Genomic DNA, 12,432 nt, shown 5'->3' with positions numbered 1-12,432 from the left:
AATGACATCAGATTGTTTTGTCTACGGCCACACCACCCTGAATGCGCCTGATCTCGTCAGATTGTTTCCAAGGAATCCTCATATCTTATAGTCTGTTTGTGTTGCTCTAACAAAATACTACAAACTGAGTGGCTTCTAAACAACAGAAATTGCCCTGGCCGGTTGGCTCAGCGGTAGAGCGTCGGCCTAGCGTGTGGAGGACCCGGGTTCGATTCCCGGCCAGGGCACACAGGAGAAGCGCCCATTTGCTTCTCCACCCCTCCGCCGCGCTTTCCTCTCTGTCTCTCTCTTCCCCTCCCGCAGCCAAGGCTCCATTGGAGCAGAGATGGCCCGGGCGCTGGGCATGGCTCTGTGGCCTCTGCCTCAGACGCTAGAGTGGCTCTGGTCGCAATATGGCGACGCCCAGGATGGGCAGAGCATCGCCCCCTGGGGGGCAGAGCACCGCCCCTGGTGGGCGTGCCGGGTGGATCCCGGTGGGGCGCATGCGGGAGTCTGTCTGCCTGTCTCTCCCTGTTTCCAGCTTCAGAAAAATGAAAAAAAATAAAAATAAATAAACAACAGAAATTTATTTCTTACAGTTCTGGAAGCTAGGAAGTCTAAAATCTTAACACTAGAAGATTTTGTTTGGTGGTTGATGCGGACCCACTTCCTGATTCTTAGATAAGCATCTTCTTGCTGTGTCCTCATATGCTAGAAGGGTCTAGGTGAGCCACATGTGGCTCTTTGGCCCCTTGAGTGTGGCTCTTCCACAAAATACCATGTGTAGGCACTACCTCGATAGGGAATGTACCTACCTATATAGTTTAAGTTTAAAAAAATTGGCTCTCTAAATAAATTTCAATTGTTGTACTGTTGATATTTGGCTCTGTTGACTAATGAGTTTGCCGACTACTGGTAGGGAATCTCTTCTCTGTAGCATATCTTTTTTTTTTTTTTTTGTATTTTTCTGAAGCTGGAAACAGGGAGAGACAGTCAGACAGACTCCTGCATGCGCCCGACCGGGATCCACCCAGCATGCCCACATGCCCACCAGGGGTGATGTTCTGCCCATCTGGGGCGTTGCTCTATTGCAACCAGAGCCATTCTAGAACCTGAGGCCGAAGCCATAGAGCCATCCTCAGCGCCCGGGCCAACTTTGCTCCAATGGAGCCTCGGCTGCGGGAGGGGAAGAGAGAGACAGAGAGGAAGGAGAGGGGGTGGGGTGGAGAAGCAGATGGGCGCTTCTCCTGTGTGCCCTGGCCAGGAATCCAACCCGGGACTCCTGCACACCAGGCTGATGCTCTACCATTGAGCCAACCGGCCAGGGCTGTAGGATGTCTTTTATAAGAACAGTAATCTCATGCATGAGGGCTCTACTCTCATGACCTAATAAGCACTTCCTAAAGGCACCATATCCCAATGCCATCTTCTTTTGAGGTTAGGATTTTAATACTGTATGGTTAGACAAAAATTCAGATTATAGCATCCTACATCCAACTCTCAGTATTTCTTTATAGTTTACTTTGTAGTTGGGAGTAGAAGTGGTTTCAGTGGTTCTTGGAGGCTCTGTCCTCTTTACTTAACTAGCAGCTTAATAATAGCAGCATTCCAAGTATGGACATAACCAGGAGGTAGTATCAAAAACATGTTGTCCATGACTTTGTTGGCATATGATGGATTGTTCTAGTTAAAATCATTCTGTACTATCCTACTCTAAAAGCCACAGACAGGGTATCATTCCTGAATTCTATCTTATTTCTACCTCTTCAGAATTGTTTTTGTTAAACTATTAGTTAATGTGAGTCTGCTGGTTTTTTTCATAAGATGTTTATGGGAAACAGTCCTGAGAAACTTACCTCTCTTTACCATATGAAGATTCCCAAAAGAAATTGCTGTGGTTTATATTTTCTACTCACCTCTTGCAAAGTCATACTGGAAATGCAAGTGTGGTTTATTTCTTCATGTTGTGCTTGGTGGCTCTCAGGTGACTGATACAAAATAAATTACTATCTTTGAAAAAAAAAGTCAACTTGAACATTTTAAAAGTTTTTTAGGAATGCAGAAACTACATCATTGTTTGTACTTTTAAATAATTAAATACTTAAATTTTCCTTCTCTTTCAGTTCCTGGAATAGATGGAGGTGCTTTAACTGATACCAGTCTCACAGACTCCTATTTTAGCACCAGCTTTATTGGAGTCAATGGATTTGGAAGCCCTGTAGAAACAAAGTATCCCTTGATGCAGGTATCAGTAGTATGAGTTTATATGGCACTAAACAGTGACATTTACTTGGGGGTTGGGGGCATCTAGAATCTTTATGTATTCCTATATTTGTTTATCAGGAGGTGGAATTTTAGATGATGAGTTAGGAGGGATATTGTTAAGCCATCTCCTCGCTCTGTAGGGTTGAAGTCAGGCTGAGCTTTCAGGGATGGAGTAGGGATTGGGACAATCGTGGAGTATATAGAGGATAGATAAAAAGAGACTAGTTTCACTCTTCTGTGAATTTGTGGTTATGGAACAAAGGCCTTTCAGGTTGGAGAGACATCATAGAAGTTATAGAATGTGTTGAGAAAGCATGGGGCATGTTTAGAGAATAGAGAATAGCCTAATTTTGTAGAATCTGTAAGATGCATGAAGGATAATATGCAAAAAGCATTTATTGACTTTATGCATAGTCACATTACATAATCTTGGATGGATATTGGAATTTAAGTTTTATGGATAAGGAAACTTAGTAGTTACATGTGTTTTGCTCAGGCTGATAAGTTATAGAAGTGTAGTTTAACATAGGTCTGCAACTTTGGTTTTAAATACCTGGCTAGTGAGTAAAATTTTTATTTGATGTTTTATACAGTGGATTTGAACGTTTTTGGATAGATCGTTGTAACCCAAGCAGCGGTGACTATAGAGTATCAGTAATGTGAAAGATGGATAGGAGGGGAAGGAGTAAGAGGGGTTAGTCTTACCTTAATCGGTTGAATATTCTTAATTCTAGTGATGTTATGGATGTGTGTGTGTGTGTGTGTGTATTCTTTTTCAGAGAATGACTAATAGTAGCAGCTCCCCAAGCCTTCTAAATGACAGTGCCAAGCCATATGCAGGCCATGGTAAGACTTGGTCCCTTTCTCTTTTGTTATATGTATGTATTAGTATGTACTGCTGACTAAACACAGTGTATCAGGTGTAGGAAATTTGAAAATTACGGATAGCTATAAGGAAGAAAATAAAAAATTTACTTTATATTGAGAAACTATTACAATTTGGATTCCTTATATACATAATACATAACAATATTTAAATATATACATAACACTTAATTTCAAGATTACATTAAATATATTAAATATATATTTAATATATTTATTTATTAAATATATTTATCACATTAAATATATTTTAATTATTTTTTTTAGTTGGAATTAAATATATTTTTAATGGGTGTTTTTTAATAATTATAAATTGAATTCTGTTTTCATAGTTTTCTGAACTATTTTTGTTTCTATTCTTTTTAAAAACAATTATTCTCTAATATTTGATTGTGTTTATGAATCTGTGTTCATATTTTGGATTTTTTTGGGAAACATTCTTGGACATGGAATGATTGTTTCAAAGATTATGGACATTTTTAAGGATTTTGATATAGAAGATCCAGATCTGTACCCTATTTTGAAATAAATGTTCAAGGATGCTTTTTTAAAATAATATGTAGCAATTGAACATTATTAATACAGTGTCAATAAAATGTTAATAATTATTAATAATAGTGACAGTACAATTTTGCGTGATATTTTGTGTTTGTGTGTCAGATCCCTGTCACTATTTGGAAATTTCAGTCTTACGTTTCTTTTGCTGTAGAAAACTATAGTGACATTTTAATATTGAATAAAATGACTATATTTATTTGTGGCATTATATTTTTTAGCATCCCCAATGAGTTTATATGCTGACTCTTAAATTCTATTAAAGGTAGCATAAAGGATTAATAATATGTATTACCTATTTTTAAGTGCCTTTAATGTATGTTATGTAAAAATATGTATGCCTTGCTATTTTATTAGCTTCTTTCTCTTTGCATTATTAGTTATATTAAATTAATGTTAATTCTAATGAAGGACTATCTGCACTAGGAAAATTCAGGCATAAGAAGCAAGAGATATTAAATAGCAATCTGTTTAGGAATGCATTATGAAGAGATTTCAGGTTTCTTTATGTGGGAGTATTTACTATACTTTTTAGGATTTCACAGATAATTTAATGAAAAACATAAGATTAACTTAAAGTTCAGAAATGAAGATTAATCTATTTTATGTATATGATGCACACCTTTTCAGAAACTTTTCTGAATTTGTTAAGTGAAAAACAACTTAGAATTATACTTTTGTTTGGCTATAGAGTACTAGAACTCTGAATCTATAAGATCTTTGGATTTCATGATTGTTTAAAACTTAATTTGCCTTTTTACTAAGAATATCCAATATCTGGTGACAAACTTAAAAATATGGACTATTTTGTAGAGAAGATGCATATTTAGAGCCTTGTCTTAGAGTTAAAATTGAAGTCTGATCACTTGGTGCACGGCTGACTACCTTCCCCTCGTCCCTTTTTTATTTTTCTTATTTTCTTTGGTCTCTAAATACACATTTATTGCAGGAGAAAGCACATTCCTAATAATGGTTGAGTCATCTTTTCTTTTTTTTTTTCTGTTTGATTTTTCTTTTAGTTTTAAGCAAACAGAAGCATCCTTATCTGTATAGCTTCCAAATCAATGTGTACTGAGGATTGGTTGAATGAGGTATTCTCTAAATTGTGTTTTATTCACTCAGAAAATATTTGAACATCCACTATATGTGAGGCATTGAGTTTATTAGTGTAATATGTGATTTTTATTACTTTTGTAAGCATTGCCAACTTAAACCTTTATTATTAGATTTGTGGGTTGCTGGAGTTGTCTGTGTGGAAACCTATGTAACTTACCTTCCAGATACTCTAACTTCACCTGCTTCATCATTGTTTAATGACTTTGGTGCCCTCAACATCTCTCAGAGAAGAAAGGTAGGTGAAATTGAAACTTAACTTGAAGCTAAATGGAATGTAGAGGTGGTATTGGTAGTCACTTACACCATGGTCAATATTTCTTAAGTGAGGAGAGGGCTTTTTATGGACTGTAATGTTCTTTCTGCTTTTTGTTTATTCCTCTCCTTGTTATATAACTCCTGTATGTAGAATTTTATTTCGTATCTATGCATGAAATAGAAACATTTTATTAATATATAAAGGCTTGAAAATCCTTCTGCTCATTTTTGCTCATTTTCTGTATCTTAATGTATTCTGGGTTTTGGGGTTTTTTTTAGTAGCTGTTTTTACATTTTTAATTCATGTATTCTGTTTTTAAGGTAACATCTAATTTAATGTAGTTGCTGTCAGTATGAGTCATTGATCATGTATGTTGATCATGTTTTAACTTGATTTTCTGTTTTGTCTAACTTTCAAAGATATCTACCCTAATTTAAACTCCTTGTTAACAAGGCAAATTTAAAATCTTTTAACTTTTCATAATTGGCCCAACTGTTTAAAATTAGTTCAAAATTTTTTTCTGTACATGTATGTTTATTTTATTGATAAAATTAAAATTTCTTCATGTTAGCAATTTAATTTGGTTTTATTTGGAATTGAGGTTGATAGACATAGATTTTGAGGTATGCCATAGGGACTGATTTTGTGACAAGTAGAAATGAAAATTTTATTTTAATTTGATGCCTTTGAGTCTTAATGAGAATCATTATGTCAGTATTAATAATCTAGAGGGTTTTTTTGTTGTTGTTAGGACCTGTAGTAGTGTAAGATATTTAGGAGGTTATAAATCTTGGTGGAAATTACTGTAAAGTTATAACTAATTCATTTTCTTAAGTAATGAAAGAAAGACCCAAAATAAAATAATATTAATTTTAGAAAACTGATATAAACTTAAGATGCTTTTAGGAAGTGTCTGATCAGGGGTAGTATAAAATGAAATTCAGAAAGACTAGATTTTAAACAAAAACTTATGGGGTCAGATATGAATTATATCAGTACCTCATGTACTTAGTATCATCTCCATTTTGAAACATGAGAACAAAGATAATTAATTGCAGAGTGCTTTTAAGCATCTACAATTGATAGACAAAAATATATGGGTTTGATTTTACAGAGTTCCTTATAAACTCATCAAGAACATATTTATAATGTATTTATGTATAATATAATTTAGATTAGTTGGAATATGTAGTATCTAAATCCATGTGGTGTAAGTGAATAGAGTTGGCACAAGCAGGCTCATTGGCAGTAAAGAGAAGTGACAGTAGTAAAAACCTGTCCGTATGGAAGGGAACAGTAAAATGCTGAAAAGTGGAAACAACCTAGAAATCAAGGTATCTGGACCTATTTAGTGTAGGGGAAAATAGAAAGCCGTTAAGTGGTCTTAGGGATCCCTCTAATGTCCTTTTCATAACTTTGAATTAATAATTGGTTATCTGTGATAAGTAGCATTCCTGATATATGAATAGAAAGTTAAATTAGACTGGCAAATAAATACAAGTATTCCTAATATGAGGGTTTTATATCTTATAGTTGAAATATATGGCTTAGAGCTACTGATATATTTTTGAGAAAATAGTAAAAATCCCTGTAGACCCCCAAAAATATCACTACTAATGTGACCTCAACATTTGAAGAGATATTAGGATATATCCTAATGGAAACATTGATATAGTGAAATGAGCACTCTTGCTGTGATTTTTGAGGTCCTGGATCGATCTCCAGATTTTGTGACCTTGGGCCAGCTTTCTAGACTGTAGTCTTCATATCTATAAAGTGATGAGTATGGTCTAGGTCAGGGGTCCCCAAACTACGGCCTGCGGGCCACATGCGGCCCCCTGAGGCCATTTATCCGGCCCCCGCCGCACTTCTGGAAGGGGCACCTCTTTCATTGGTGGTCAGTGAGAGGAGCATAGTTCCCATTGAAATATTGGTCAGTTTGTTGATTTAAATTTACTTGTTCTTTATTTTTTAAATATTGTATTTGTTCCCGTTTTGTTTTTTTACTTTAAAATAAGATATGTGCAGTGTGCATAGGAATTTGTTCATAGTTTTTTTTATAGTCCGGCCCTCCAACGGTCTGAGGGACAGTGAACTGGCCCCCTGTGTAAAAAGTTTGGGGACCTCTGGTCTAGGTAATTGCTTTCTTTTGTCTCTAAATTCAGTGCCTTTAAACTGACAGTTTCTACTCAGAAATTATTTAGGGTTCACAGTAAATCTTTGGAAGACTGTATTTTCTTGCCATTTGCACTTAAAATAATATATAAGTACATAGAGTTTTTTTTTCAATAGTGGGCTGTATATAATTAGTAATCTATGAAGGTATAGGTTGCACATATTTTAAAAATTATTAATGTTTGAGTTGAGAAGGTTTAAAATCTAAAATTTGTATTAGAAATACTCTTGGTATAAGAATATTGCATGCTATCCATTGTGAATTGAAGGCATAAGGAGACTATTTTGTTGTAGTAATTCTTAAGGTCTGTTTAATGATGTAATTTTAGTGGAAGTAATTAATTTATATAAAGGTTTAATTATAATTCCTAATTAATCTAAGCAGACTATCAAGATCACTCAGTGACATTTTATTTCATAATGGTATTGGAGAACAGGTAGTTAGGCCATCCTTGCTACTATTTCATAGCTAGCTAGGTAAATTATTTTCTGAAAACTTCAGTTGGGTCAATCTCTGGGCCAGTTTTGTTGCAATTTTTTTTTGCCTGTCAATATGTGAATTATTGGGATCAGATCAGATAAGTATTTTTACTGCAGGCAGTCTTATATGTCAGTGGTCCCCAACCCCCGGGCCGCAGACCAGTACCAATCCGTGGGCCATTTGGTACCGGTCCGCAGAGAAAGAATAAATAACTTACATTATTTCCGTTTTATTTATATTTAAGTCTGAACGATGTTCTATTTTTAAAAAATGACCAGATTCCCTCTGTTACATCTGTCTAAGACTCACTCTTGACGCTTGTCTCGGTCACGTGGTACATTTATCCGTCCCATGGTAAAGTCCGGTCCGTGAAAATATTTTCTGACCTTAAACTGGTTCGTGGCCCAAAAAAGGTTGGGGACCACTGTTATATGTGGAGAATTTAAGAATGGACTGATATTTTCCCTGCTTTCCTCAAATCTAATTGAAAGGCCAATAAATGAACCTACTAGAGAACTTATACAGCATCATGTTAATTAGTTTCTCTTTAGATATCTGATAATTGCTAAGTAGCAGCAAATTCTCCAGATCCAGAAGAGCTTGGGGAGAACTTATATAAAGATTTGATAACAATACCTAGTTATGTTAACATTTTTTTCTAGCAGCTCATCTTTATTTCATAAAAGTATGGGACCATGTCATATAGGAAAAAAATTTTAATGTGATCTTTAACAATTAATGTTGAAGAAGCAGTGATTTTTTTTCTTTTTGCATTAGGCATAGATAGTTAAAGAGCTAGAACAAGTAACGATTATTTAAAAGTGTGTATAATTATTGTTGGCCAAGGGTGATGGAGGAAGAATACTTTGTGAGAGTTAAGACCCCATCACACTGGAGGTGGAGTTTTGTTGAAAATGGGAGTTAATATATCATATTAGCTCAATACATGAGGAGACCTTAATAGCAAGATAGGTAAGGTAGAGAACTGATATGATAGGAAAAGACTTGAGTGAATCATAGATGCGATCTAGTTAGCAGTAAAATCTTTGATAAATCTTTTGGGAACAAATAATCTTTTTGGTAAAGTTAGATGTTAAAAATATAAATAAAGTGGTTCAGTGCTATGACATCTTGCTAACTATTCTTGCTTAAAAACTGTGAGCTTAAAAATTTTTTTTAAGATTTTATTTATTGATTTTACAGAGAGAGGAGAAGGAGGGACAGGGAGTGAGAAGTATCAACTCATAGTTGCTTCACTTTAGTTGTTCAATGATTGATTGCTTGTAATATATGCCTTGACCAGGCAAGCCTAGGCTTTCAAACCAGCAACCGCAGTGTTCTAGGTCAGTGCTGTATCCACTGTGCCACCATAGGCCAGGCTAAACTTAGAAAGTTTTATACAGGGAAACCCCTGATGATTGAGACAGATGCTAGGCAAAATTTCAAAATTAGTGTCTAGAATTCCCGGCTTTCTCTTTTATAATCTTTGTTGGCCCTCTCTTTTTAGTCATCTAGTCATTATCCTGTTCCACTTTCCCCCTCCTCCCAGTAAAGCCAAAAAAAGCTGTGGTGCCTGTTCTTTACTTTCCTTGTTTTAGTTGTGCTTCAGAATGGTATTCCATCAACATGCAGCTTTACCTAGGTATTTGTGTTTTATTTGTAAATTTCTTAAGTTTTCATAACAAACAATTCTTTGGGATTAGGGGACAAAAATTTCTGAAGTATCATGTTTATTCTGTTCTTGACTTGAAAACTTTGTTAGGATGAGGGAAGGAGAGTCAAAAGGGGCTGGCTTATCTCATGGTGTCTTGTTTGTGAGGAGATCCAGGTTGTGGAGGCTCTCTGCATGTGGGGCAAGTTCACTGACAGGACTTCTGCTTCCTTCCTTGTGGGATTTCGGTTTGGCACCTACTTCCCAATTGTTCTCTATTTTCAGAGCACCCTGCCCTCTTTCTGCCATCTCTGTCACAAAATTTAATGATGAAATAGAGTGTGTATTTTCTGATTAATTTGACATTTCAAATTTTTTGGTAGCATTTCTGTTCTAATGTCTTCAAAAGATGATTTTACATTATTTCTACTCTAGGGAACAAAATATGGAATAACAAAGAAATTGGAGAGTATTTATGGTAGAGTTCTTTTACAGAGAAAGCTAAAGTAATGGGCAGTCTGGAATGTAAATCCTTCCTTAATTCTTCTGATGGTTAGGCCCATTTTGGAACATCTGATCAAGTATATTTTCTCAAATACTGTTTTACTTAGTGTTTCAGATTTCCAGAGCAGCCACATCAGTATCTTTTGCCTATGAAGATTATGAAGTAATGTTTCTATGAAAAACTGTGTTTAGAATTTCAAAGTAATACACTCAGCTATTTTTCTTTTACTGGAGTCAACTCCACTCCTGTCTACCTGCATTTGCCAAGCAGTGGGAGTGTATACCCCAACTTGACCCAGATGTAGGGGAGATTGTAGATTTGGAGACACAGATTGGTCCCCTTATAGAAATTGGTAGAGTTGTTGGGAGTCCAAGTTCTCATAGGCATGGGAGCACCTATGGTTCCTGTTTTATAGCTCACTCAAAGCTTCTTGATGAGTTTTGATTTCTTTCAAAGAGTGAACAGTAAGAAAAGTAATAACCCCAGTAGTACTGAATAATGATTAAGGTTTTAGGGTTTGGAGATGGATGCCAAGTAATCTGAATCGAATCCCTATCTCTTCAATGATTGTTAGTCTTTAAGCTTAGTTAAACCTTTCTGTTTCTTCATTTGCAAGATGAAAATAATAATATATACTTAGTACCTACTATGGACAGTTGTTTTGAGGACATTTCCTGTCACAGAAGTGCCTAATAAATGGAGTAATATGTGGCATTAGTCAAACCTTTCTAGCCTTGTTGGAGATTTTTAACTATTATTAAATTGTTGCTATTTATTCTGGATGAGATTGTATTAGAATTTGTCCACTGGAAAAGCAGTTCTCCTTTGGCTGTTCGGTGTAGTGTATATGCATCTTTTTTAGAGGTGTTCAAGCCCCTGTTTGTACAACATTAGTTTTTTTGTCCCCTCCCTGTGTAAACTGTTAGCTTCCTAAACATATCCTTCAAGTTGGTGAAAATCCATTCTTATGAGGTAGTGTCAGACAGGAACTTGATTTTATTTATATTGACACTAATTTTCTCTCTCTCTTCCAGGTACTACAGTAAACTTAATTCTTTTATAACTGAAATCTTTTATATTTTATTATATTAATAATTACTCCAATAATTCTTTGAGAGATAGTATTTTTTCTCTTTTACAGATTTGGAAATGGAAGTTTTAAGATCTCAAGTAATTTACCTAGAATAATATAGATAATATTTATTTATATTTCAGAGCAAAAAAATCTCTCCAGGGCAGTATGAGAAGGGTAAGACGACAGTATCTATAAGGTGGAAAATGGAGAGGTAGTGGAGAGACTGGTAATCCTCAGAGGAGGTGGTATAACATTTGATTGCTCTTATGCCTGCTTCTTTTTCCATTTATGTAGTTATCTCTGTGTAAATTTCTATGAACACGATTTTTAGGGCAAGAATACATAATTAAAGTTTTGATAATTTCCAGATAAACTTTTATAAATGCTGCACAAATTTATATTCCGACTTAAGGTTTTGGTTTTTCTTTAGTTTTGAAAATAGATGTAAAAATTTTCATATCTTTGTCATTTTATATGCAAAAGTCAGTCCCTTACTGTTTAAATTTGATTACTGATGCTGTTGAACTTCTCTCTTTTTTGTTTTATGTTTTATGTTAGTGATTTTTTCATGTCCTTTGCTTATTTTCTGTTGGTTTATCTCTTTAAAATTTCTATAGTAAATATAAGCCATTTCTGTCACATGTTTCTTTTCTCTCTCTCTCTCTTTTTTTTTTTTTTTAATTAGAGGAAGGGAGATAGATTCCTGTATGCACCCTGACTGGGATCCACCTGGCAACCCCGTCTTGGGTTGATGCTTGAATCAGCTGAGCTATCCTCAGCACATGAGGCTGTCATGTTTGGACCAGTCAGACCACTGGCTGTGACAGGGGAGAGAGAGAAAAGGGGAGAGGGAGAAAAAAAAGAAGCAGATTGTGGCTTCTCATGTGTGCTCTGACCAGGGATTAAACCTGGGCTGTCTGCACGTCAGGCCCCACTCTATCCATTGAGCCAGGCCCCTGTTACATGCTTGAATCTCTCCTCCCATTTTGTTCTTTGTTTTGAATTTTACAAGTAATTTGTGCTGTTAGTTTTGAATGTCATACTTATTCTGATTATATTTTGTTAAGTACATTAAAAAAAGAGCAAAACATTAAGCTTCTTTTTGTTAAACTAACATCATAATTCCCTGTCTGATAAGTCATAATTTTAAATTGAAAGGACTATCATTGTTTCTGTGTAAATGAACCCACTGTTACTTTTATTGCTAATGATCTATAGTAATCAACTTCTCTTAGCAAATGGTTATGTTCTTTTTTCTGCATTTTAATTGTGTTAAATGTGACATTCTTAACTATTGTTTACCTCCACTCTCAGTCTATTCTTTTCTTAAAATGCTATGCAAGTAACATTAGATTGATGCTTGTTTAAAACTTGCTTAAAAATATGATAGTTCTGGATGGTGGCACAGTGGATAGGGCTTCGGATTTGGATGTGGAGGACCCAGGTTTGAGACCCCTAAGGTCGCCAGCTTGAGCACGGGCTTATCTGG

General features: G+C 35.3%; 1 protein-coding gene across 7 annotated transcripts in view; it reads left to right on the top strand.

The window, feature by feature from the left end:
• Positions 1–12,432, top strand: part of PAN3 (poly(A) specific ribonuclease subunit PAN3) — a 147,821-nt gene that overhangs the window by 27,381 nt on the left and 108,008 nt on the right. For all 7 annotated transcript variants that reach the window (XM_066258947.1, XM_066258951.1, XM_066258950.1 and 4 more), the window contains 3 exons: positions 2,103–2,224; positions 3,024–3,090; positions 4,965–5,035. In XM_066258947.1, the coding sequence (XP_066115044.1) occupies positions 2,103–2,224; positions 3,024–3,090; positions 4,965–5,035 (260 nt within the window). The remainder of the gene's footprint in view (positions 1–2,102; positions 2,225–3,023; positions 3,091–4,964; positions 5,036–12,432) is intronic.

This window comes from Saccopteryx bilineata, chromosome 2 (genome assembly GCF_036850765.1).
Source record: "Saccopteryx bilineata isolate mSacBil1 chromosome 2, mSacBil1_pri_phased_curated, whole genome shotgun sequence".
Taxonomy (NCBI): domain Eukaryota; kingdom Metazoa; phylum Chordata; class Mammalia; order Chiroptera; family Emballonuridae; genus Saccopteryx; species Saccopteryx bilineata.
Note: the sequence above shows the minus strand (reverse complement) of the source record. Positions and strands in the feature narration are given on the sequence as shown.